A 23,303-nucleotide genomic window follows, 5' to 3' on the forward strand; every position below is an offset into this window, starting at 1 on the left:
GTACCGAGAACGGTCATCATGTCCATTGCTAGCGATGTATTGCCTCTAGATAGATTCGTGGTGGAAGCAGTCACGTGCAAGTGCCTTTCTGTCCTCTCCTCCTAAATAATCGAATTCGACCCTGCTTCGCGGTAAAAAGTGAGTCTGCGGTCGGCCCCGGCGGTGCAGAAGCTCTCGGTGTCAGCGCCGGGTCGGTCGGAGCGTGGTGGCAGCCACCGGACGCTCCAGAGCGTGGCCATCTCGGCATCACCACAGGTAGCCACACACGTGCCCAGCTCGACATTCCAAACGCGCACCTTGCCGTCCATGTAGCCGGCCAGGAGGTGCTCGCCGCCCGCAGAAAAGTCGAGCGACATGACCCAGACAGAGGAGAGGACATCCGACGGTGCAGACGGCCCAGAGGAGCCAGAGCCAGACGTTGCCATCGAAGCTGATCCGCCCGGTGGTGTCAAATTGGCCACCGGCTCGCCGTGCTTCATGTCGTAGATGGCGATGACACCAGCATCGCCAGCAGCAGCCAGGCGGCGGCCCAGTGGTGAAAAAGCGACGGCACGCACCGGTCGTGCAAGACCCGGCAGCGCGTGCACCAGCTTGGACGCGTCGTTGTCAAACACATTGACGGCACCACTCTGGTAACCCACGGCCGTGTAGCGGCCGTCTTGGCTGAGGTCGACGGACATGGCGAAGCTGCTCGTCGCCCGGTTGTGCGCGCTGTACACCAGCAGCCGACTGCCGGCCGCAAGATCCCATACGCCCACACGGCCATCGTGTGTCGTGTATGCGAGATACTGTTCGTCGTGGCTGAGGGCCAGCGCCCAGGCATCGCCGGTGGGTGCACCGTTTCCACTGCCACCACTCCCTAGATCACTCGGCCGTAGCTGCGTCTGCAGACTCCAGTCACCTGCCTCGCTCAGCCGCCACAGCTGCACCTCCCCCCCAAAGCCGGCCGAACAGGCCACCCGGCCAGATCCTCCTCGCCCTGTCGCCACGTGGTGACAGCCCAGCTTGTGCGCTCCGTCTATCGACTGCACAATCGGATACTCCGCCGAGTCCGTGCTGTGCACCCGCAGCGTCGAGCCGCCTGAGCCCGAGATCACGGCGTGCTGCGTCACCGCAACGGAAAAAATGTCCGTCTCGTGTGCTGCAGCAGAGAGAGGTCAGACTCGCAGATCCGCGCTTTCAATGCCTTGGCGGGGCTTCGCAGACTCACCATTCTCCACCGCCCGCGCAATGTAGTATTGCTTCGACTGCAACAGAAACTTAGCAGAGAACTCGACAAAAAGATGTCCCCAACTGGAGCTTGGAACGAACCATGGCGGCTTCTGGTGGAACTGATGTCGACGCGATATTTGCCCGTCTGCAGCTAGTTGGGTTGAGAGCCTGGGAAGCTCTCTCTTCCTGCTGGGGAAATTTTGATGTGGGGTCACAGCCTTGATAGCTCTTTCCGCTGCTGCTCTTTCAACCAACGGCAGTCACGATTGCCACCACAAGCCATCACTGTCGTTTCTTTACTGTTTGTCTCAATCGTAGAGGCTTTTTTAAGTCGCACATAGAAAGCACCAGCTGCAGCTCTTTCTGGAGAGCAAGCTGCAGCCTCACCCCATTTGACATCGAAACGCTTAGTTGATATATTTTATACTTTTTCCTATATGCTTTACTACTGTACATGGGGGATTGTCCACAGCTTCTGTGTACGGACAACTCTTGCTCAATTGCGCTGTCTTGCAGCCTTCCACCATCTGGGTTTCTTACGTCCGTCGTGAGCCGGGCTGTCCGGCAGGATGAGCTCGTGGCCAAGAGCACTATAACTTCTTCTTCATCATCTCTCGTAATGCTGCGACTGTCAGCAGGAATTCACACATCACAGACACGACCGGGAACAAGGAGACAGCAAAGACGTCACGCACATTCCATGCAGTATGGGCACAGGTAGTGCATCCGCTTCGTCCGGCCACACGCCGGGCACTTGCACAGGGAGTTGACGTCCTTGAGTGCCTTGCCGGCCATCTGCCGATGTCGCTTCTTCATGTGCGACGTCTTCTTCTTGGGCACCGCCCGCAGGATCGATTCCCAGATGTCGCCGAGCAGCGACGGCAGTGATGGCAGCGACAGAGAGATGGCCGGCATCGCCGACAGCAGGGGAATGGCCGCTAGCTGGCTCGCAAACAGCGACGCCAGCCGGCGCGGTTGTGACGGCATCACCGTCGCCGAGGCAGAGGCAAGCCGGGCCACCAGGCTTGTTGACGGCACCGCTGCCCGAAACGAGACCGCGGCTGCTGCTGCAGTCGCCATCTTGTGCGTGTGTTCAAATGACCTCGTGGGGGAGCTATCTCTCGCCGGGGATCACCGTCGCTGGTCGTGCAATGGAGTCGTCCTCGTCGTTCGTTGAGGTTTTCCGTCTTGGTTTTCGTCCTGCAAAAACCCACCAATCGTCGGTTAGCCTGGAAAGGCACTTTATATCACGTGCCAGTTACGACCTTTTCCACAATCGGCCTGGGGATACTGGCCAATGAGAAGCTTAGAATGCGGGGAAGCACTCCTTGTGAGCTGAACCCACCAACGAACGAACAGCAGCATCGACAGCCCGCCTGTCCTGAAATTTCTTTTTTTTTCCTATTTTCCTCATGCGTCCGCTACTGAGATTGCGATCTGGTCTAGGCCTGGGGCTTGGTCCCGTTGTCGGTCTTGCTCTGCCTCGTACTGGCAAACGCTGCATCGCCTCTAGCGGCATTGCCGTCCCACCAGTCGACAGGAACGGCCAAACGACGGCGACGAAGACGACGCCACCAGTGCCGCTCTACCCAGTGCCGCGGCGCCCTGTATCGTTTGCTGGCCGCTCTGCTATTGTCACAGGAGGCAGCCGTGGTATCGGCTGGGCCATTGCCTGCCGGCTCGCACTCGAGGGCGTCTCTTGCACGTTGGTTGGCCGCGATGAGGCTGCGCTGCAGCGGGCGGTCGAGGCGCTGCCCCGGCCGGCGCCAGGCCCATCGATTGGCATAGGCAGCATTCCTTCCGTTCCAGGCGTCACCGCCGGCTCCGATGTCAAACACTGGCACATGGCCGGCGATGTGCGTGAGAGCAGCCTCTGGGGCGCGCTGTTTGCCAATACAGCCGACGTGCATTTTCTCGTCAACGCGGCCGGCGTATCTCAGAGCACGCTGCTAGCTCGCATGAGCCCGGCCGACATCCGCGATGTGCTCGACGTCAATCTTTACGGTACCATCTCGGGCTGCCGCTCGGCCATGCGCGCCTGGCTCAAGAAGCGCAGCAAAGGTCTGTTGGACTTCTTCTCAATGTCTGTATGGGTCTGCTCGGGTCTGCTCGCTCGCTAACTTTTTACCCGCCTTCCAGACCGCTGCATCCTCAACATTGCCAGTCTGCTTGCCGTTCGCGGCGGCTATGGCGCCACCGTCTACGCTGCATCCAAGGCTGGCGTCGTTGGTGAGAACAGTCTTCTCCTTTTTCAAAGGTCTGCCCCTTCACCAGACAATCATCTAACGCAGCCTCAGGCCTCACCAGAGCCCTGGCAGAAGAAGGTGCTGGACGGCGCATCCGTGCCAACGTCATCCTCCCCGGCTATATCAACACGGACATGATTGCAAGTGAGTTTATTATTTTTTGTGTTTATTCAGTTGATGCTCTCCGGCCAAGCACGCGGCGGCTTCCTGGTTCATCCTCCTGCCCTGTTGTCATACATGTCCGCAGCTATCCTCCTGTTGCCTCTTTGTGTGCTGGCTGGTATCCTCCGATGGCAATCCCCGTCCTTTCGACCAATATGCGTACAGCTCATGAGAAGAGGGGAAAGAACGCAGTGAAAAGGGGGAAATCGGAAAAAGGGGAAAAATTACAGGCTGACGGTATATTGCACAACGTGCTCCCCTCCTAGACATGTCCGAACGCCAAGTTGCAGATATGAAAACCCGCATCCCGATGGGCCGCTTCGGCACGCCCGATGAGGTGGCCGATGCTGCCATCTTCCTGGCCAAAAACAGCTACGCCAATAACTGCGTGTTGAACCTGGACGGCGGCCTGAGTGCCGCATCGTGACACGAATATGAACCCAAAACAGAGAGATCAGTCGTCGTCAATGACTATGGCGCCATTCGACACGTCTTCGATATTTATAATGTCGTCGTTGCTAGCAGGGACGTCCTCGCCGGGCTTTGCCTTTTTTTTTGCTGCCGACTCGCCGTTGCCATTGCTGGCGGGGACAACATCGTCCACTCGCGGCCGTTTGGGCGCCGGGCCGTCCAAGGGAACGACATCGTCATCGTCTATGTCAAGCGCGTGTTTTCCGTTTTGCTTGGCCGTGCCGTTGGCCTCCGCTAATGGGGGAGGAGAGGGAGGCGTCGTCTTCTTAGGCCGCCGACGAATGTTGGGCGGACCTTCGAGGCCGACAGCAACGACAGGGTTTCCGTCCGGAAGCGGCTCCCCCTTGCTGTCCTCGATGTTGATGACCACGTTGACATAGGGGTCCTCGTCCTCGTCGTCGATCACCGTGAGGAAGCTGCCAGGTCGAACGCCTGCAAAACGTTGTTAATAAGACAGAGAAGAATAGTGAATTGACCGCAAAGATGGACAGATCGACGTACCCAGGTCGCTCAACTGCTTCTCCAGGTTGTCTGTCTCCTCGACGTCGTACAGGATGCCGACGTCATTGCTGACGACAAAATCGCGGTCGCCAAAGCCGAGCTGTGTCTTGACGATGAGCTCGACCACGTCAGCCAGCGTTGCCTTGGACAGGTCTGCGCGGACGCTCGTCTGGTACGAGCTGCAGACGGGACACTCGGGGTTCGGCTGGCGCGGCTGGTCGGCCGCTAGGAGATGGTCCGAGGCGAAGGGAGTGAGGAAGACCTCTTTCACGGCGTCATAATCGCCCTGCAGAACCTTGAAAGACTGCAGGACGCAGAGACTGGCGACGATGGCATTGGTTGTGGCAATGGCCGGGATGATGTTGCCCGCCATCTGCTTAATGTCGAAGCGCGACCGGTGCTCAATTCCGAACAGCGTGGACCGAATGTTGGCGCTGGCGGCCACAAAGTCGAGGGTGTCGATGTCGTCCTTGTCAAACTCGATCAGCGCGTCGGCGTCGGCGTTGCCGGCTTCGCGCAGCTGGGCTACACGGCGGCTGAGCCGCTCAATGCTGTCGTTGAATACCACGACGCTCTCCTCGAGCGTCCAGACCTTTTGGCCGTCGCGCAGCAGAACGGCCACGGCCTCGGGGTTGTTTGGTCCTAGGCCAGCCGCAGCCGTCGCGGCCACGATGTCGTCATAGGCCAGGACCTGGGGCGGGTCACGTGACTTCCACATATCCTCCATGGATCGCAGACGGTCGATGTCGGCGCGGAAGACCTTGTCGGACAGCCGACGGGCAAAGGCCGGGGTTCCGACAGCACGGCGCAGCGCCTTGAGGGCAAAAGACTCCTTGCGCAGCTCGACGATCTCGGCAGCATTCTGGGCGTCGGCCGAGTGGTCAAAGGCCGATTCGTCCTCGCTGTCGCCAAACATCTCGTTCAGCAGGTAGCTCTTGGCCCAGACGATGCAGTGGATCGGCTGGCTGGGCGTGCTGCGGATAGTGCAGACGGGAAACGAGCGTGGCGCCTCCTTGGGGCTGCAGTCGTAGCAGGCCGTGACGCCGCGACGGATAACCTGCACCTGGCCGTTGAAGCCGGTGGTGCCGCTCTCGACCAGCGGCACGTCGGCGGCCAGACACATGCGGTTCACGTGCCGCCGGGCGTCCAGGTTGTCGAGCGCGTTGAAGACGATGCGAAAGCCGCGGAAAAAGGCCACGTCAAACTGCGCGTCCTTGATGTTGGCGTGGTGCGCCACCAGCCGCACCTGTGGGTTGAAGCGCTGCGCCGCGTCACGCGCCACCAGCGCCTTGGACTTCTTGATGTGCTCGTGCCGGAAGAGGAACTGTCGGTTCAGGTTGCTTAGATCGATGGTGTCCAGGTCGACAATGTGGACCTCGCCGAAGCCTGTCAGCACCAGCGTCTTGAGCAGCTCGCAGCCGATGCCACCGGCGCCCACCATGAGGACGCGAGCCTGTGCCAGAACGGGACAAAATGCGTCAGCAAGCCAGCCCGATTGAAGGGACTCGTCGTCGCCGTATCCCGACTTACCTGCTTCACGTGCGCGTTGAGCGTCCGGCCCAGCGCATGCGAGTTGTGCACGTCGCGCCCCAGGCCGCCCGTCGTAGGTGCCGCAGCCGCTGTCGCTGCTGGCAGAGTGGCTGTCGCTGTTCCAGGCACAACCGGCCCTGCATCCGACCCGGTCGCCATTGTGGGAAGTGGTAGTCGGCAGTCGGAAGCGTTGTCGATGGGGCTGTCGAGGCCGAAAGGGCGAAAGGGCGCAATGGCAGCAGCTAAAACGAGCGAGCTTTCGGCTGTGACAAATTTGGAGATCGAAAAGGGCGGTTCTGATACAAGCTGACGCGCCGGTGGGACCAGACAAAAGAAAGGAAGAAAAGCCCTGGGCGAGCGCGAGGAAAGGAAACCGGTGGCAGGTGAGATGAGGCTGTTCTGAGAAACAGCTTCAGGGAGGGAAGGAAGGCGCGGTTGCTTCACTGTACGGCGGCTTGCCGGTCCGACAGGGGCGAGGCTGCCAGCTGGCAGAATAATTATTGTGGGTCACCGGCCCTACTCTCTTGGATCCGTCTTGCACGAGAGTTGAGCAAAGGCATTGTCGAATAGGAGAATCGACTGACCGAGTGGACGTGCTATGTATGCGGTGAGGGCCAATTGGGCCTCCTTTTCCGATTCCATACTACCGTGAGGCCGCAAGAGAACGCAAAAGCCGGGCTGCACGACGATCCTCGCGGCCATATTGCACAAAACATGTCGGACGACGAGGCAGACCCGGAGCTGTTGGCGCTGCTGCGGCAGCATCTGATGGGCCGACCGGCCGTGGACGAGGACGCCGAGACGGGCGTGCTGGAGGGGGCTGAGTACGTGTGCGACAACGCGATCGACGTGGCCCTGGACATGCGGTCGTGCAAGGACGCAGCCGAGACGATTTACGGCCGGATGCAGCGTCAGGCCTACTCGACGGCCACCTGGGCCGAGCACGAGCTGCACCCGACGGCACGCGACGCGTCGACGGTCGCCTTCATCTTCACCATGGACCTGCTCAACTTCTCCTTCTGGTCCGAGCGGCCGGCGGCCGACCGCTTCGGCATCGAGTACCGCGGCAAGACCTGGACCGGCTACTGGAGCCTGGTGGCCGCCCTGCAGCGAGCACTCGACGAGGGTGTGCCGATCACGAGCTCCGACTTCTGGCAGAGCGAGGACGAGTGTGATATGGCCCTCATGCGTCGCGTCTTCCGCTCTGCCACGGACGAGGAGATGCCCCTGCTGGCCGAACGGCTCGACTGTCTGCGTCAAGCTGGCCGCGTGCTCTACCAAAAGTATGGCTGCTGCTTCACAAACGTCCTCGCCGCGGCCGACGGCTCGGCTGCCCGCCTCGTCAACATCCTCGCCCGCGACTTCGCCTGCTTCCGCGACGAGTTCCCCTATCCTGGCCGTCGTCGCCCCATCCGCTTCCTTAAGCGCGCACAGATCCTCGTCGCTGAGCTCTGGGCCTGCTTCCAGGGCACCGGCTACGGCGCCTTCCACGACATTGACAAACTCACCATGTTTGCCGACTACCGCGTGCCGCAAATCCTGCACAGCCTCGGCTGCCTCTACTACAGCCCGCCGCTGCTCACGATTATCCGGCAGCAGAAGCCGCTTGCCAGCGGCAGCGATCTCGAGATGCAGCTACGAGGTCAGTGGGGACTTGCAAAGAAAGAAGAAAAGAAAAGAGTACAGGAATCCAGCTAACCGTCCAGCCTGCACTATCTGGTGTGTCGAGCTGATCCGCAGGGAGATCGTGCGCAACCACCCCGACGCCAAGATCAACGCCGTCCTCATCGACTTCTTTCTCTATGACACAATGAAGGAGCTCGAGGCCGCCAGCAAAGACGAGGTCCCGCATCACAGGACCCGCAGCATCTGGTACTGAACGGTGCCTTCTTATTAGTTCCTCCCGCCTTTCACATCACGTCACGGTCATAGATCGATACCATGTTATAGATTGCTGTAGAGGCGACCATGTCACCATGTCGCAATCGGCCTCAGCCGCCATTCCCATACACCCCAAATAACCAATATAGAAGTTAGACATGTCGCGTCGGATCGTATCGCACATCTCGTGTCCCCTGCATGCAGCTCCCAACGCCATAGAATCACTCCGCCCTTTGGCCCCCTCATGCCACCACCGACGGGTTCAAAATCCCGTCAATCCACGCTCGCTCCACGTTCTCTCTGCCCTTCGCTTCCTCCTGCAACAGCACGGCCAGCACCTCGATCGGAGGTGCCAGGCCCAGCCGCTGCGCTCGCATCCATCGTTTCTTTCGGCTAATCCCAACGCAGGGCTGTTCCTTCGTCAGCGAGGCACAATCCCATAAAGGCACAACAGGCACGCGAAAAAGCTTACCCCAAACTGCGAGCTGACGTCAAAGTACCGTAGCACCTTCTCACCCAGATCCAGGTTCTCCTGGTGCACCCTCGAGGCCATCCTCTGTGCCTCAATGCTCTGCCAGTATCGCCGCATCTGCACATCCCCGACAGCCGCCGCTTCGCTCTCAGCCTTGATCTCAGCCTCGCTCTTGGCCGCCGCCGCAGGCGTCACTGGCTCCACATAGTGTATCTTCTCGCCACTTTCAGAGTCTGCTGCCTCGCTTTCCGGCGTTGCTGTCCGTCTCGTCGGCTCTCGCTTTGTCTCGGCCTTCTCTGCCTTCTTCGTCGCCGCTAGCACTGACTCCTTGGCCGACACCTTCGGCACTGAGGCCTTGGTCACCCGGTGGTTGAAACTCAACGTTGCCTGGCGGTTGCCAGAGGCTTTTCTTGCGATGGGAGGCATTGTCGGATACGGCAGAATGAATAAGCTATCAGAAAATGGAGGAGACTGCCTCTTCTTGACCTATAATAGCAGGGCGGCGAGGAACGATGTGATGACGAAAAGAATTGTGGACAAAGCACGGCATTGGCTGGCACGAAAGAAAGAGGGGACCCGGAATATGGAGTCCGGTTCGCTGACGGGGTAACGCCAAACTAACGGGCTTCCACGTGACCTTGCTCACCTGTCTCCAGATCCAATCAACATAGCAGAGCAGAGGCGAATGACAAGAGACGCGGCATCCGATGGGAACGTTTGTGGGAAATCCCTGTCAAAGTCATCACATTCGAGCCCCTACCGCCTTTAGCGGTCTGACCACAAACCCTGCGTGTGGTTGCAAGCAATTGCAGTGTCTTTTTGCCTCACCGCTGTCATGGACACTGTAGAGCAGCTACTCACCGCCCACAATCCCTGCCGTCGTAATAAGCAATTCGCTTTTTGGCCCTGAACACAATCTGGCCTGGAAGCCCATTACATGGCTGCGACCTCTTCTTGCTTCCACTCCATCTGCCGCCGGCCTCTGCTTCAGTCTGTTTCTCGCTCGCTTCTCACCCCGCTCAATCGCTTCTACAACCGTGTCCCATCGCAATCCATTGCGCCCTTCGTCACCATGGCGCCCCCTTCCGATCGCCGTCCCATTGTCATCTCCGGCCCCTCGGGCGGTACGTCTTGCTTCCACCGCGCCATGGACTCTTTGAGACTAATGCTTCTCTGCAGTCGGTAAGGGCACTCTCTACAACCGCCTGTTTGAACGCCACCCGGACGCTTTCTGCCTGTGTACGTTGAAACCTCTTCCCAGCTCCTCTTGGCCTGCGTCCCATAGCTGACTTGGATGTGAACAGCCGTGTCCCACACGACCCGCAAGCCCCGCCCCGGCGAAAAGGACGGCGTCGACTACCACTACGTCACCATGGAAGAGTTCGAGAAGCTCATCGGCCAGGACGCCTTTGTCGAGCATGCCAAGTTCGGCGGCAACCGCTACGGCACCAGCAAAAAGACCGTCGCCGACCAGACCGCCAAGGGCCGTGTCGTTCTGCTGGACATTGAGATGGAAGGTGTGAAGCAGATCCAGGACCAAAAAAAGAAGGGCAACGGCTGGGAAGCACGCTACATCTTCATCGCCCCGCCCTCCACAGCCACGCTTGAGAAGCGTCTGCGCGGCCGCGGCACCGAGACCGAGGCCAACGTGAAGAAGCGGCTCGACCAGGCAAAGCTTGAGCTCGACTACTCCAAAACGCCTGGCGTGCACGACAAGATCATCATCAACGACGATCTTGACAAGGCTTACAAGGAGCTCGAGGACTACATCTTCCAGCAGCCAGCAAAATCGAAGAAGTAGGCTACAGCCAGCTTGTTACAGCCAAAGAATGCCATACCCATTGAGCAGTCTACAGGTACGGAGTGTAGACACAGGCATTGGATACAGAAATCTTACGTTAACTTGTAGACTGGTCGTATGTGTTGTACGATACACAGCAGACACGGTAATAACAATGTTATTGATAATATCAGTAACGAAGTGAAAATTACGACTGCCATAAACATCTCATTGATTTGCTTGCGTCAAGTACAGTGTCGAATTAGCTCCATTTGAGCTAAGCGGCCAGACAATTAGGAGAAAACAAATCCAAAGTACGACAAAAAAAGAGGAAGAACAGGAGCGGTAATAAATAAATAAAGGGAAGAGCTTCGTAGCCGAGGGGTACTAAAAAAGATATTTTGGACTAGAGAATATCCAGCCTGAGGGGGCAAAAGAAAAGGCCATCTGCACAAACAAGAATGAGCAGGACGACGAACAGAGATATGGAGCCCTTAGCCCGGAACAGCCAAAATGGTGCATAAAACGCTGCCTCAACGCCCGTTGTCTTCCTTTTAAGACGATGGTCACATTCTTTCCGAAGGTCGGCCTTCCCTCCCAGATCGGCCGCCAAACGAGACTTTTGCGGTGAAGGCTGGCAATGATCAGGCTGAGGGTATGAATGGACAAAAGTGCAACAAACCCAGCAAAGGTGATCATGACTTTACTTGAGCGTATGAGACAAAGACGGCCGCCTCGATTAGTAGCCGTTGATTGTCTGCCGCTGGGAGTTTCGGCTGATCTCACGCTCGGCGACAGGGCTAATGGGCCGGCTAGTGTGACCAGCGCTGCTCTCCTTCAGGGCCAGCAGCTGCTTGGCGCGGAACGTCTCGTAGTGGATCTGTGACGTTGTCTCGATGAGATCCTGCAGATGGGTGCGCAGCAGGAAGTCGCGCAGGTGGATAAACTCGCAGTGCTCCTCGTCCTCAACATTAATGACGCCCCACCGGTTCTGGCGTGCGGGAACCTGCTTGCCGTTGATGATGATAGATTTCTCAGAGCCGACGACAGCGAAGGGGATCAAGCTCTGGAAGGGGACGCGTCAGTTGGATGCTCTCTGGACGTAAAGAGTCAGGTATAGCAATGCTTACCTTAATCTGAGTGTTGACCGCACGCTCCTCGTCGTCAAACTCGTCGTTGTCGTACGGGTACATCTTGAGGTTGTGGAAAGCGAACTCCTCCTTGATGCTCTGCTTGAAGGCCAGGCGCTCCTCCAGCGTCAGAGAGTCGGACTTGGCAATGACGGGCACGACATTGACGACATCAGACAGCTTCTTCAGGACGACAATGTCGATGGGCTTCAGCGAGTGCCCCGACGGCTGAATGAAGAAAAGGCAGCAGTGGATGCGCGTGTCCTGGATGTAACGCTCGCGCTGGGCCGTGAGCTCTTTCCGCAGGTACGCAGAGTGCTGGTCCTTGATATACTTGACAATGGGGTCCCAGCAGCGATCGTTGTTAATCAGGTCGCCGTACCCCGGGGTGTCGACAATGTTCAAGCGAAGCCGCACTCCGTTCTCCTCGATAATGTGCGAAACAGCGTGGATCTCGGTAGTCGACCGGATGGTCTCCTCGGGCAACAATCGGCCTTTGGACTCAATAAGGTGCGAGGCGAAGATGGTGTTGATGAGAGTAGACTTGCCCAGACCGGTCTGGCCTATGAAGCAGAAGCAGAGTCAGCATCAGTCCAGTCGAGGACAGAGCTACAATGTTGTGTAGCTGCTAAGGACCTGTGACAGAGATCCCTGCCACGCTTTTGCTTTGCAGCATCAGGAGTTCCTGGATAGGGCACTCACCAACGCAAATGACGTTGAACTGGAAGCCACGCTTCAACAGCTTGCGCTCGATCTGAGACGTGATGCTGTCGAAACCAACATGGCTCTGGGGGTAAATCGTGGCAGGGGGCATGGCCGCCATAGCTTCAGCGTTCGGAGGAGAGACGCGTACGTGTCGGTGAGATGGGTGAATAGGTGCCTGCGCGAGGGGAGGGCGTAGAGGAGTCGAAGTGAGGACTGGTAAGGCTGGTGGTGGTGGTGCAAGAACACTGAGAAAAGAAACAAAGTATGAAAGTTTTGGGGGTGGAAATTGACCAAGCAATTATGCTACTTTCTGTTATATTAGGGGGGCTTCCCCTATTCCCCTTTCGATGGGGCAAGCAGGTGCGACCAACGGTCTCCCGCCTTCTTTCGTGAACAGGGGTGGAAAGGGGAAATGGGACAGCTATCCCCTAATTGGTCAAATTGAAGTCCGTGCGTGTGGTCCAATATGATTGGACAGCTGGCGGTGGTCCAATACCCACTTCTCTTCTGATGGCGATGAAGATGCGTGATCTATATGATTAGTCATTCTTGCCAGACCGAAGAGCTCCGTACCTACGTACAACCAGTTGCATGAAGCTACAGCTTCCCCGTCAGTAATTGATATCTTAGTTTAGTAAGTTCACATAGAGTCCTGCATGGTTCGATCCACGGAGAGCAGTATGATTATATACTATACGTTGAAAAATTCATACGGAGAATGTGATTTCAATTGTCAGTCGCGTCCACGTCAAACGTCACGTGACCGCGAATGGCGACGACGACATCTCGAGGTTAGAAATAGGAAATCTGGCTAACTTGAAGCTCATGTATGTCTGGCTTACATGTGTATCGAAATAGTCGGGTTCAACTCTGTAGCTATAGCTCCAGCAGCACCAGAACATTCAAGAAACAACCGTGTGTTTAGGGCTTCTGCTCACTGTTATACTGTCATCGGAGGTTTTCTGCAGGTCACACTAAGCTCAACTCCAAACATGATTGATGGTTTCTCTGGTAGTTATGCAAGGTATTTTGATAATGGTCGTAGTCATGAACGAGAACTGTACCATACCCGCAAACTGATAAAAACAACCAGACGCAATGACTAGCCTATCGACACATACAAGATGAAAAGTACATATATGCCTACACAGCCCTGATCTTACATTCTAAGCTGATAGAAAAATAAATTGACTTCCGGTTTTTTTCTAACGTCTATCCTTATTTATAGGGACTGTTTGATTAGGAAACGGGGATTAGACATAAGGACAACAATACATTCAATTCATGCATCCTAGCAGCATTGACTAGCCGTTCACATGCAGTCACCGCCGCATCTGCTTGTACGTCGTAGCAATAATATCGAAGTCTGGTCGATGTTTATGTATAGAAAACTATCGTATGCACGCTACTACCCAGTGATCGGCACCTATTTGAAGAAGATGCGGTTATAGCTGGGAAATTTCCGTACGTCTTTACGCAACTTGGGATAACTATTGATGACGGCAGTGCAACAGTGCCTCTCAGTGGAGCATTCCGATGCCATACCGATCAGTGCCCCCAATGACACGGCTATTCTCAAGGGCTCCGTTGTGTCATAGACCTAACCTGACTATGTCATGCATCAGAGATTGTTGGGACAGTTGTCCACTTGTAGAGAAGTTTCCACTCAGCTGGCCTTTCCGTCTTATTTTCGTATTACTCGGGCTTGTGCCTTGCATTTCTCCCTCGGTGTGATGCAGCAGCCATACCACCACGGCGCTGTCGTCGGGTTGCATGCGTCCGGTAATGGCTTTAAGATACCCTCCATAATTTCCCAAATGTTGATATAAAAAGCTGCTTACCAGGCTATAACTGTTAAATTATAGGTGCCCAGTAAGCGTGTGTGTATTGTTATAGTTCGTTACTTCCAAGCTATGCCGTCGTACATGGAATCCCATACTAAATTATCAAAGGTGTATTGCTTACTTATCACGTTGTTGGTTGTATTACTAAAGTAGAGTAGAGGAGAAGATGCAGCTATTCTAGAGGGATAAAACTCTGCATAGGGTGGAGCCCTATTTGACCAATCAGGGCTCACCCATATGTCACATGACTGGTGATTACTTAACATAATTAGCGCCCTGCGCCACACAGTGCATGCATTCTTCCATCACACGGCACAATTGTGCACGTCCCTCCCATTTTGGCCTGGTCCGTTTGATAGCACCTATAATTTGGTAATACTCCGTAGTAAGGTATGTAGAGGAAGAAAAGGTAAATAACGTAAATGGAGGGGGGGGGGGTCTAAAAGAAGGCGCGTTTTGGCAGGGTTTTTGGCAGGGAGGAGTGGATTAAAAAGATACTTGATAGGGTGCGATTACGGAGTACTTTCGCCTAGTATCTTACCATACGACTAGTAGTAAGCAAAGCACATGTTGGGAATAAACACAAAGTACTTCGTAGAACAACTACATAGTAGATATAGCCTGTTATAATAAAGCTACGTACAAAAACGTAGAGCTAGCGATAAAGCGGCTGTAACCACTAAAGTGTCCTAACTCTGTGCAAACGCCATTCGGGATACTGAAATTTCTACAATGTAGGCAGTGCAACTGTCTGGTGCGTAACGGTGTCGTAATGTGTCGCTTGTAGATTATATTGTAGCGTGGGGTGACGAGTTGCTTCTGCACAGCGCTGCGTGCCATCTACCCACTCACAATGTCCGACGCCAGACCTGCCTAGCCAGGTCGACAAGCCTGGTTGCATCCAATACCACATCCCGTTCTCCCCGAGCCAAGTCGGCTGGCCGCAGGAATAGCAAAACGAACTCCAAGACAAGCGGGCCGCCGAAAACATCATATACGACAGGTTGGCTCCTGGGATGGGGCGCGATTGTAATGCTCTGACGTGATTGCGGGACGAGCGCAGGCATGAAGCGGGTGAAGGTGGCCCCCTGTCGCGGTTGGGGTATGTCCTTAACATACTTTTCGACGCAGATAGTGTGCGAGGCCCGTTGTAGTTTCACAAGTAAAACAATGTTCACTTGATGGTTCGACGCATGAAACCACCAACGCATTTTAGCGTCCAGGCTCTCAGACGACTGGCTCAAGCCCGTCTCAACCACAAGCGTCGGCCATCCATCCAGGGCATCAGCACGTTCTCCAGGCATAAAGGCTGCGTCAGCCTCGCCACACTCCTTCCCGCTGCCGCCGTCGCCGAACTTGGTTGTCCCCGAAGGCACCAAGTCGTTATAGGATAGACCCATATTGTTCAGATCGTGATAGAGAGCTGCGCTTATCGTCCAAGTTGCTGTGTCATGCTCAAAATTGGGGACGGTGACGAGCAACTGGTGCTGCTCTGGACGATAGTGAAAACGCAGCTTGCGTCCGCGGCGCTGCCGCCCAGTCTCAATTTTGGAGAACGTGTCAGGGTCAACGCCTGCATATGTAGTTCTCGTTAGTGTGCTGTTCTCGTATCTTCGTCTTACATCGTATCTTACATACCCTGGAAAATGGCAAAATCTTTATCACAACCGTCAAAAAAGCAGAAAAAGTTGGGGACTGTCGAAAAAGTTGCCGTAAGCGTGTCGTCAATAGTGTTATCGAGCTCGCGCCTTGTTTGTTTCATCGTCGAAACGCTTGTCGGGGGCGTTAAAGCTTCTCGATGCAACGGTGTAGTATTCGCCATGGGGGGAAATAAATGTGGGAAGGTGCATATGGACTGACTAGTGCGCGGTGCACTACGGCAGTGAAATACTCTGCAACTCTTCCTCGATTTTTTTACCCACGCTAGCTACTGTTAGTGTTTTGGTGCTCCCACCACTATGTCACTAATAGCCGTTTTTGGTATGAGGTTGTTAGGCCTGAAAGGGGAGGTGCGAAGGAGGGGGACTAGTCATAGTGGGAGGAGAGGTATTGCTACCCCCCTCTCTCTGTCCCTTAACCTACAAAACGCAAGCACCTATTTCTGATCGTCAAGATCGCTGCCCTCTTTCAGCTTGTTTTCTTGTGATGTGAGTGGAGTAATACTCCGTACTCGTGCTACGCCCCACCTAAACGCCACGAAAACGTGCACCATCATAATACTCCGTAGATGTATCAGTGTTGATTGACAACCTGCCTTCTGTCCTGCTTCGACGTTGAAATGTATAAATAAATAAATAAGTAAAAGCCATGCACGTGACCCTTATGGTCACGTGCAACATTGCCTCTCAACTGCCGTAGTGCACAAACTGCGAAAAGTACATAAATTTGGCCTAGAATGGTTAATACAGGAAGTATCTCTTTGCCAGGAAACAAAGGTGCGATGGGCAGAGATGAAAACATTACTCTGTACGGAGTACGGAGTACAGGGCGTATACAAGCGCGCTTACAAGGGGCCTTTAAGGCAAGCTTTTAGCTGTACGCTCTTATAACGTAAACAATAGTTAGCAAAATAAATTTAGTCGAAGCTGATAAGCACAATCCTACGTCGTAGTGCTCCTCCTTTCGCAGGGCCACCTACCAAAACTGCATCTGAGACCCCCCAAAATGCTTGACGTGCTCGAACTCACATCTCCAAAGTTTCAGCCCACTTTTCCATCTTCCCTGCCACGTCGCCGTTTTTCTCCATTCAAGGACGAAGGCTTCCTCTTTCCCCGGTGCCTTTTGTTGCGCTGCCCTACATCTCGGCACTTTTCTTGTCTTGTTCCTCCTTTCTCCCTGTCCTTCCCCCGCTCTTCTGCACCAATCATTTCTCCTCAGCTCCGGTCAATTGCCTCGTCCGCTCTGCTGATCTCGAAGAGACGGCCGCGCAGATGACTGCGCTTCAGAATGGCGCTGCGCCCAGCGCCCGGCTCCTGGCGCCCACGATCGTGGAACCAGACGCACGACCAAACGACGTGGTGGACGCCGGGCTCAAGAGCCTAGACCACTGTATGTCTCTCCCTGGCGTCCCTATGTCTTCTGGCACTCGTGCGCTGCATCTCTTGTCCGGCTAACAATGCCGCCTCGCTCTCCTCCAGACAAGCGCGCCCTGCCCCGATGGCGGTACCGACTGCGCCAGCACTTGCTGCCCTTGATTCGCTGGGAGACGCCGTACCTCGCATATTTCCAATCCGCGATGCGCTCGCCTGCACTCGACAACTACTTCGCCATCACTGCCAACCTGGGCACACATACATTTTTCATGATCGGTCTCCCCATGCTCTACTGGTTTGGCTATCCGGCCATTGGGAAAGCGTATGTTTGTTGCCACAGGAATGAAGGGGGTGGGTGACACTTTGCAAACGATTGGGGCTAATGTTCTCCTCCATAGTCTGGTCCATGTCCTTGCTACGGGCGTCTTCTTCAGTGGCTTCTTCAAGGACATGTGCTCGCTTCCACGCCCACTCTCACCTCCTCTGCAGCGCATCACCATGTCGGACTCTGTCGTCCTCGAATACGGCTTCCCGTCGACCCATTCTACGAACGCCGTGTCGGTCGCCGTTTATGCCATCCTGGCCCTACAAGATTCGGACTATTCGCCATCGACTAAGTTGATGTCCGCCTTTTTAGGCTACTTCTACGCCGCCTCCATCGTCATCGGCCGCCTCTACTGTGGGATGCACGGCTTTGTCGATGTCATCTTTGGCAGCTTTTTAGGTTCCTGTCTCGGCTACATCGAGTACTACTGGGGTCCGGCCCTGGCCGATTACATGCAGCAGAGTTCCTGGAAGGCCCCGGCACTGGCCACTCTCTTTATCATCGCCCTTGTGCGTGTCCATCCGGAACCGGCAGACGACTGTCCGTGCTTTGACGACTCTGTAGCTTTTGCAGGTGTCATGATCGGCCTTGAGGTTGGCACATGGCGGTATCCGCGCCTGCGCGAGTCCCTGGGCCTGGCGTCTGACAGTATCCCGACTTTAAGCCCGATTGTCGCCCTGGCACGTATCATCTTTGGTGTATTGGTCGTCTTTGCCTGGCGCGAACTCATGAAGCCCACGATGCTCAAGACGCTCCCTCACCTTTTCCGTGTCCTCGAGGTGATCGGCTTCAACCTGCCGCGACGCTTCTTCATGAAGGCGAGCGAGTATGGGAAAATTCCCGAGGTCTTGCGACTGCATACCGACAACGTCCTTCCGAGCGTCAGCGACATCCCCATAATGGTTCGCAACCTTCAGAACGCCCGGCGTGGCCGCTCCGTCAGTATTGGTCCGCAAAGCGCTGCCGACGCCTACGAGACGCTGGCGTACCGGGAACAGCGGCGGCGCGAGAGCATAAGCAGTCAGACCAGTCTGAAGAGCCGAGGCAGCTTCCTCGACCTGCACGAACAAACGGCGCCAGCAGCGCCCGAGAACATGGCCGTCAGCACTGGCAACAGCGCCAGCGACCGAGACGGAAAGGCAACAATGCGAACGACGGGCGTTCGCAGGCCCTCGCTTGTCCACAGGCCCTCGCTGGTCCAGTTCGAGGAGATGATGGGCCAAGGAACCGTCGTGGAGTCGACGGCGTTCCCGAGCTTGAGCTTTGAAGAACCAGAGCTGTACGTCGGCCGACAAGACGAGTTGGGCGAGAAGGAGATGTTTGAGAAGCTGGTGAAGCCACGTGTCCGCTACGACGTGGAGGTCGTCACCAAGCTGGTAGTATACACCGGTGAGTCTTTTCAGTTATCCCATATGTGATCGTGAGACTGACTGGTCAGGCATCGGATGGCTGGCCGTCGAGGCCATTCCTATGATGTTTCAGTTTATCGGCTTGGGTGCACCGTATGCGTGAGCAGAGTGCATCTATTTACCGTTCTTTTCTCCTGTTTTTTTTTCCTTTACGATCATGTGTTGGAGTTCATATGCACGCTGTATGGTTATGATGGGAATTTCAAGCCTAATTTGGAGATGCGGAGATGGACATCGAGCTCCCGGGAAGGAGCTCGAGAGTTATTTGACTGCTCGCGTTCGGATTTGGTGTAATAGAGCACCCTGGAGGGATGTATATTTACGATCTTACTTTACCGATGTTTACAGGCTTCCATGTAGGTGGAAGAATAATAAGAGAACGCTCAGGGTCTGTCAGAGGCACGCTGCGATAACACGGAGCTGGCAGATGTCGTAGCCATTCTCCACAAATGCCAGGTCTCTATCCTTTTGGGGGCTTGTCTCACCATGTAAGATACCAATAGCAGCAGGTCTGAAATCTGCCTCCTCAGCCTCAATGTGCTCTGATAAGAGCCACTGCGACCCGGCTGTTTACGGCTTACGATACGGACGCAGTCCGGGTATGCCACCACGTTTCGTGCCAGCTGAGACATCTGAAACTTGCTAAGCATGGGTCAGGTGAACCTGAGCAGGGTGAATACATACGTCGTAGTGTGATCCTACCGGGGCCTTCCGACCGCACCACGCCAGGTAGATGGAAGATTAATGGTAAGTCACAGGACGCAGTGACTTTCCACGGTTGTGAACGGGTATAGAGTCTATACGAAGTTGTAGCGTACTACGAGTAGACCGGCTCATAAAACTGCCCGATGACCAGCGTAGTGTCAATATCCTGCTACAGCCTATCCTACAGCAACTCTGCATCGCAGTCCTATTAGGGCGTCCACCTTTAGACTTTGTCTCCTCGTCTGTGGCAACAACCACGCGGTGCCTTGACAAGTAGTCAGAAAGTAGTCAGACACTGTTTTTTTCTAACAGGGACCACCCGTTGCAGCCAGCAAGCTATGGTCAGGATACAAAGGTGTTGATTGTAAGTGTTACGACACCTGCCTTTAGGAAAGATCCACCAAAAGATAATAGGTCGTATACAAAAACCAGACAGAAGGCTGCGCTAATATGATCGTAAAATCAAATGGCAGAGCTCTTGGTGTATTATATTGTGGGCGTGTGGAAATATTGAGCCTACACCCTCCAAACTCATGGTCCTAAAGATTAGCTGGGACAGAGGCTTGGTAAGACCAAAGGAGCAGATGCAGAGTAGTCCGTGTACGTATAATTGTACGGCTGCTGGAATATGTTCTCGTCATTTGTTGGTTTGCCTTCTATTCCCACCCGGGGGTATCACAGACTGCTATAGCCTATTAGGAGAGGTCTCAGTACAGCACGTTTTATCTGTTCGTTGACTGCATATGGGCGGCACCACGTGGTGTTACGGGGATAAAATTGTCCACGCAAGAATCATGTTCTGCAGAACTGGCTCTAGACTGACAGCCGTTGCCATTCCTACAGGTTAAAATCAAAGACATGCTACCTGTTAAGTCTGCAGAAGCACCATGCCCGATGAACTGGGAATGCATTTCCCGTTGTAGCCAATTATACGTTCTATTCCCGAGCTCTGCCCAACCGTCTGCCACGAGGCCGATCTTTGGCGACTTCAGATGACGAACACCGCCGCGAGTAGTGGAACGGATGTTTACACCTTCACGCAGTGCCACGGGGCTCCATGAAAGGAGACTTCTCTCCACTAGAAATATACAGATTGATAAACAGGTCCTACCGGATTGGACGGAAGTATCCTCCGACGCATGTTTTCTGATTTGATCACCTACCTTTCATTATACTTTTTGCAATTGGCGTCAGAATAATAATAGACAACCATGTCGCTTACTTCTGTTAAAAGGCAATATTCAGGACCCTAAAAACTAGAAATGAGAACAAGGAGAACAATGATAGATCTAGCTACATAAATAGAGCCGAGAGAACATGTTCAACGATGGACTACCAAATCAATAAGAACGGAGGACTTAAACAGTTTTGGTGCTCTTCGCTCTCAGGCCAATGGATTCAGGTATACTTTCGTGGGAGCAGTAATTTGCGAGCAGCACGGCAAATTTGGCTGTCACAAATACGGCAAGCCATTGTAAGGATGCAACCACCAGTGCAGCCTCAGATCGGTCCTTCCATGATAAAATAGAACACCGGTTTCGATCTCAACAACGCCAACAGAGCGGTTCCGTGGTGCAGTTGGTTAGCGCATCGTACTAATATTTCTTCTCCGAAATACAATGCGAAAGTCGAGGGTTCGAGCCCCTCCGGGACCAATCAACATCATTTTTGATGTCTTAGGGGACGAAGATCATTTTTGCCAGCCCTTTGCCAGCCCGTCTGTTTGTCATGCAATTATTACGCACATTTGCCACCTGTGCGACATTTGCGTGCTCAATTCTCCATTACTGTACAGCTGTCGTATGCTCGCAGTGTGGAAGTACCTCATATGCGGCCTGCATTGAAACAGTACGAGTACGAGTAGGGATGATGGGCCGACAAGAGAACGCGCTAAGCGCACGATTATTAGTCGAAGACAAGGAGGGATGTTCAGCTGCGCCGAAGAAGGAGCGAAACGTGTGAGGGCTTTCCCGTTGGAGATGGCATTGGCATATAATTTGAGGAAACTAATAGCGGCATCTGGCCAAGGCTCACTCCATACATAGTATAGTACGGAGTAGCTCCCACTTTTCCACCTTGCTTCTGCTCTGCATTTCTGCTTTCGCACAGGTGCCCCCGCGGAAAGTTGGAGGGGCACCTCTTTTCTTTTTTCTGACAATGGTGTGAATTGAGTGAGTGTGGGTGGGCTTTTTGGATGGGGCATGTGATTGATGTCAATAGAGCGGTGAGGAATCGATGGCGGCGACGTCAATGGTCACTAACGCCATAGCTCTCGGTTAGTGTCCGCCTGCGGCGGTAGCTTTGCGGATATCGTGAGCAGGTCTTCGTTGTTTTCTCGGCAAAGCTCTCGTCCTCGCACAATGCGATAAGGTATCAGAGTAACACAGGCAGGAACAGACAAGGGTGCAAGAGCCCTTGCGAAATTCCATGTAAGGGGAAATCAGGGAGGGGAAGAAGAGAGGCCATTCTCAGACTCCGTACTATGTCGACGGCAGGCAGATCTATATCCACATGACTGCAGGCGTTGCTGCACACAATTGCCATGCGCACACAGGGCAAGGATGCAACGAATGATACGACGGACGAGCTAGAGCTTGCTCCCACAAAACACGCATGCACTCCAGGGTGTCTGGGGGCCAAGACCTTGCACCCAGGGCAAGCCGTCGTGCTCGACAGCAAGATGTGCGAGATGTGCGGTATTGCGGCGTGTGCACAGGCCTCAGTACCCGTATATTGCATAGTAAGTAGCGTTTGCGGCGGCGCCTGCCGAGAAGGGGCGTTGTATCACATATGGTGTCGATCATTCTCAGCCCACGACGATGCAGTTATGTGAGGCAGAACCCTGTCTCGCGCTGCCGTCACCTCGTCTGCTTTCCCTGCCTTCTGTCCGGACACTTGCTTTTGTCTACTATGTCACGCAGTGCGAGACAGCGATGCGTGGAGCAGTTGTGTGGTAAATGCATCAGGCCATAACCGACATCCGGACCTGCTCGATTATTCCATATCAAAGTGTGAGACGCGTGAAGAAGAACGAGAGGCATTCAGCACCCCCCGTGAGCTTTGTTGCCCCACCGGTTTCTGCCTACTAGCGACTTTGTCTACGATACACCATACGTGCCTAATTCTCCGGGACCCGACGCGGAAGGTGGTGCATATAGTGCGGAAACATGAGAGCGCAGACGGTGTACATTAGTTGGCGTGATTTTTGGGAGCTGCATGAAGTCGCACACAGTGAGTGAGCGTACGACAACGTACGAGTACGAGGGCAAGTAATTGCGCAGACGGCACGGCGAAATTGATCTGAGGAAAAAAGAGAAAAAAAACACACAAAAAAAACGAAGCGCACTTTGCAGAGGGGTTGGGAAGCGTTGATGCACGGCCTTGTGCTCTGGCCAAATCGGCGCAACATCAAGATAATACGACGTACGGGAAAGAGGCAGGCAGAAAAGGCGACAGACAACCAGGGCTAAAAGACCGGCTACGAGAAGTGGCGACACTACAGGCTGTGACTGGCTGGATCGGGTGGCAGAAAGTGGCTCCCTGGCTGGCGCTGTAGCATCTCACTTTTGCAAGAATGCCTCCTGTTTCGGCCATTGGCGTTCTGGACGCAGCAAATGCCCATCAGCTCCCTCGGCCATTCCCTCTCGTAATCTTACTCCATACTGCGATGCACACGGGGTGGCGCGATAAACCTTTTCTAACCGAAGCAAAAAGGCAAAAGTGGAAGCGGCGGCACATTCGTATTTGTCGTAAGCAGAAACGGCTTCTGCTGATGAAACTACAAAGTGGCAGCGTTCCCATCCCTTGTGTAATAGTACCCTGCTTATCGTACAAGGCGCGTCCTTTTCATTGTTGTATCTTGCATAGTAGAATCCAGCGAGCTCGTATTGTCTGAATA

General features: G+C 54.6%; 9 protein-coding genes across 9 annotated transcripts; 4 read left to right on the forward strand and 5 right to left on the reverse strand.

Annotated features, from left to right (window-relative positions):
- Window positions 1–101: 101 nt before the first annotated feature.
- On the reverse strand, window positions 102–2,292 carry CMQ_6929 (meiotic recombination protein ski8; the record flags this gene model as incomplete). The annotated part of the gene is made up of 3 exons (XM_014320615.1): window positions 102–1,141; window positions 1,211–1,363; window positions 1,908–2,292. The coding sequence occupies 3 exons, from the start codon at window positions 2,290–2,292 to the stop codon at window positions 102–104; spliced, it is 1,578 nt and encodes a 525-aa protein (XP_014176090.1).
- A 332-nt stretch (window positions 2,293–2,624) lies between these two features.
- CMQ_6903 (3-oxoacyl-acyl carrier protein reductase) lies at window positions 2,625–4,047 on the forward strand (the record flags this gene model as incomplete). Its single annotated transcript, XM_014320589.1, has 4 exons — window positions 2,625–3,273; window positions 3,352–3,441; window positions 3,510–3,602; window positions 3,887–4,047. The coding sequence occupies 4 exons, from the start codon at window positions 2,625–2,627 to the stop codon at window positions 4,045–4,047; spliced, it is 993 nt and encodes a 330-aa protein (XP_014176064.1).
- Window positions 4,048–4,074: 27 nt separating this feature from the next.
- CMQ_6541 (ubiquitin-like activating enzyme) lies at window positions 4,075–6,281 on the reverse strand (the record flags this gene model as incomplete). Its single annotated transcript, XM_014320227.1, has 3 exons — window positions 4,075–4,523; window positions 4,593–6,045; window positions 6,123–6,281. The coding sequence occupies 3 exons, from the start codon at window positions 6,279–6,281 to the stop codon at window positions 4,075–4,077; spliced, it is 2,061 nt and encodes a 686-aa protein (XP_014175702.1).
- A 555-nt stretch (window positions 6,282–6,836) lies between these two features.
- On the forward strand, window positions 6,837–8,001 carry CMQ_6811 (uncharacterized protein; the record flags this gene model as incomplete). Its single annotated transcript, XM_014320497.1, has 2 exons — window positions 6,837–7,764; window positions 7,829–8,001. The coding sequence occupies 2 exons, from the start codon at window positions 6,837–6,839 to the stop codon at window positions 7,999–8,001; spliced, it is 1,101 nt and encodes a 366-aa protein (XP_014175972.1).
- A 244-nt stretch (window positions 8,002–8,245) lies between these two features.
- Window positions 8,246–8,901, reverse strand: CMQ_6578 (DNA polymerase delta subunit; the record flags this gene model as incomplete). Its single annotated transcript, XM_014320264.1, has 2 exons — window positions 8,246–8,413; window positions 8,476–8,901. The coding sequence occupies 2 exons, from the start codon at window positions 8,899–8,901 to the stop codon at window positions 8,246–8,248; spliced, it is 594 nt and encodes a 197-aa protein (XP_014175739.1).
- Window positions 8,902–9,547: 646 nt separating this feature from the next.
- Window positions 9,548–10,276, forward strand: CMQ_6886 (guanylate kinase; the record flags this gene model as incomplete). Its single annotated transcript, XM_014320572.1, has 3 exons — window positions 9,548–9,599; window positions 9,655–9,714; window positions 9,780–10,276. 3 exons carry the CDS (start codon window positions 9,548–9,550, stop codon window positions 10,274–10,276), a joined length of 609 nt encoding a protein of 202 aa, XP_014176047.1.
- A 718-nt stretch (window positions 10,277–10,994) lies between these two features.
- CMQ_6651 (septin) lies at window positions 10,995–12,208 on the reverse strand (the record flags this gene model as incomplete). The annotated part of the gene is made up of 3 exons (XM_014320337.1): window positions 10,995–11,321; window positions 11,386–11,948; window positions 12,088–12,208. The coding sequence occupies 3 exons, from the start codon at window positions 12,206–12,208 to the stop codon at window positions 10,995–10,997; spliced, it is 1,011 nt and encodes a 336-aa protein (XP_014175812.1).
- Window positions 12,209–14,782: 2,574 nt separating this feature from the next.
- CMQ_6830 (uncharacterized protein) lies at window positions 14,783–15,696 on the reverse strand (the record flags this gene model as incomplete). Its single annotated transcript, XM_014320516.1, has 2 exons — window positions 14,783–15,507; window positions 15,573–15,696. The coding sequence occupies 2 exons, from the start codon at window positions 15,694–15,696 to the stop codon at window positions 14,783–14,785; spliced, it is 849 nt and encodes a 282-aa protein (XP_014175991.1).
- A 1,168-nt stretch (window positions 15,697–16,864) lies between these two features.
- Window positions 16,865–18,803, forward strand: CMQ_6570 (sphingosine-1-phosphate phosphohydrolase; the record flags this gene model as incomplete). The annotated part of the gene is made up of 4 exons (XM_014320256.1): window positions 16,865–16,982; window positions 17,072–17,288; window positions 17,365–18,680; window positions 18,730–18,803. 4 exons carry the CDS (start codon window positions 16,865–16,867, stop codon window positions 18,801–18,803), a joined length of 1,725 nt encoding a protein of 574 aa, XP_014175731.1.
- Between the last annotated feature and the right edge of the window lie 4,500 nt (window positions 18,804–23,303).

This window comes from Grosmannia clavigera (genome assembly GCF_000143105.1).
Source record: "Grosmannia clavigera kw1407 unplaced genomic scaffold GCSC_108, whole genome shotgun sequence".
NCBI classification, from domain to species: Eukaryota; Fungi; Ascomycota; class Sordariomycetes; order Ophiostomatales; family Ophiostomataceae; genus Leptographium; species Leptographium clavigerum.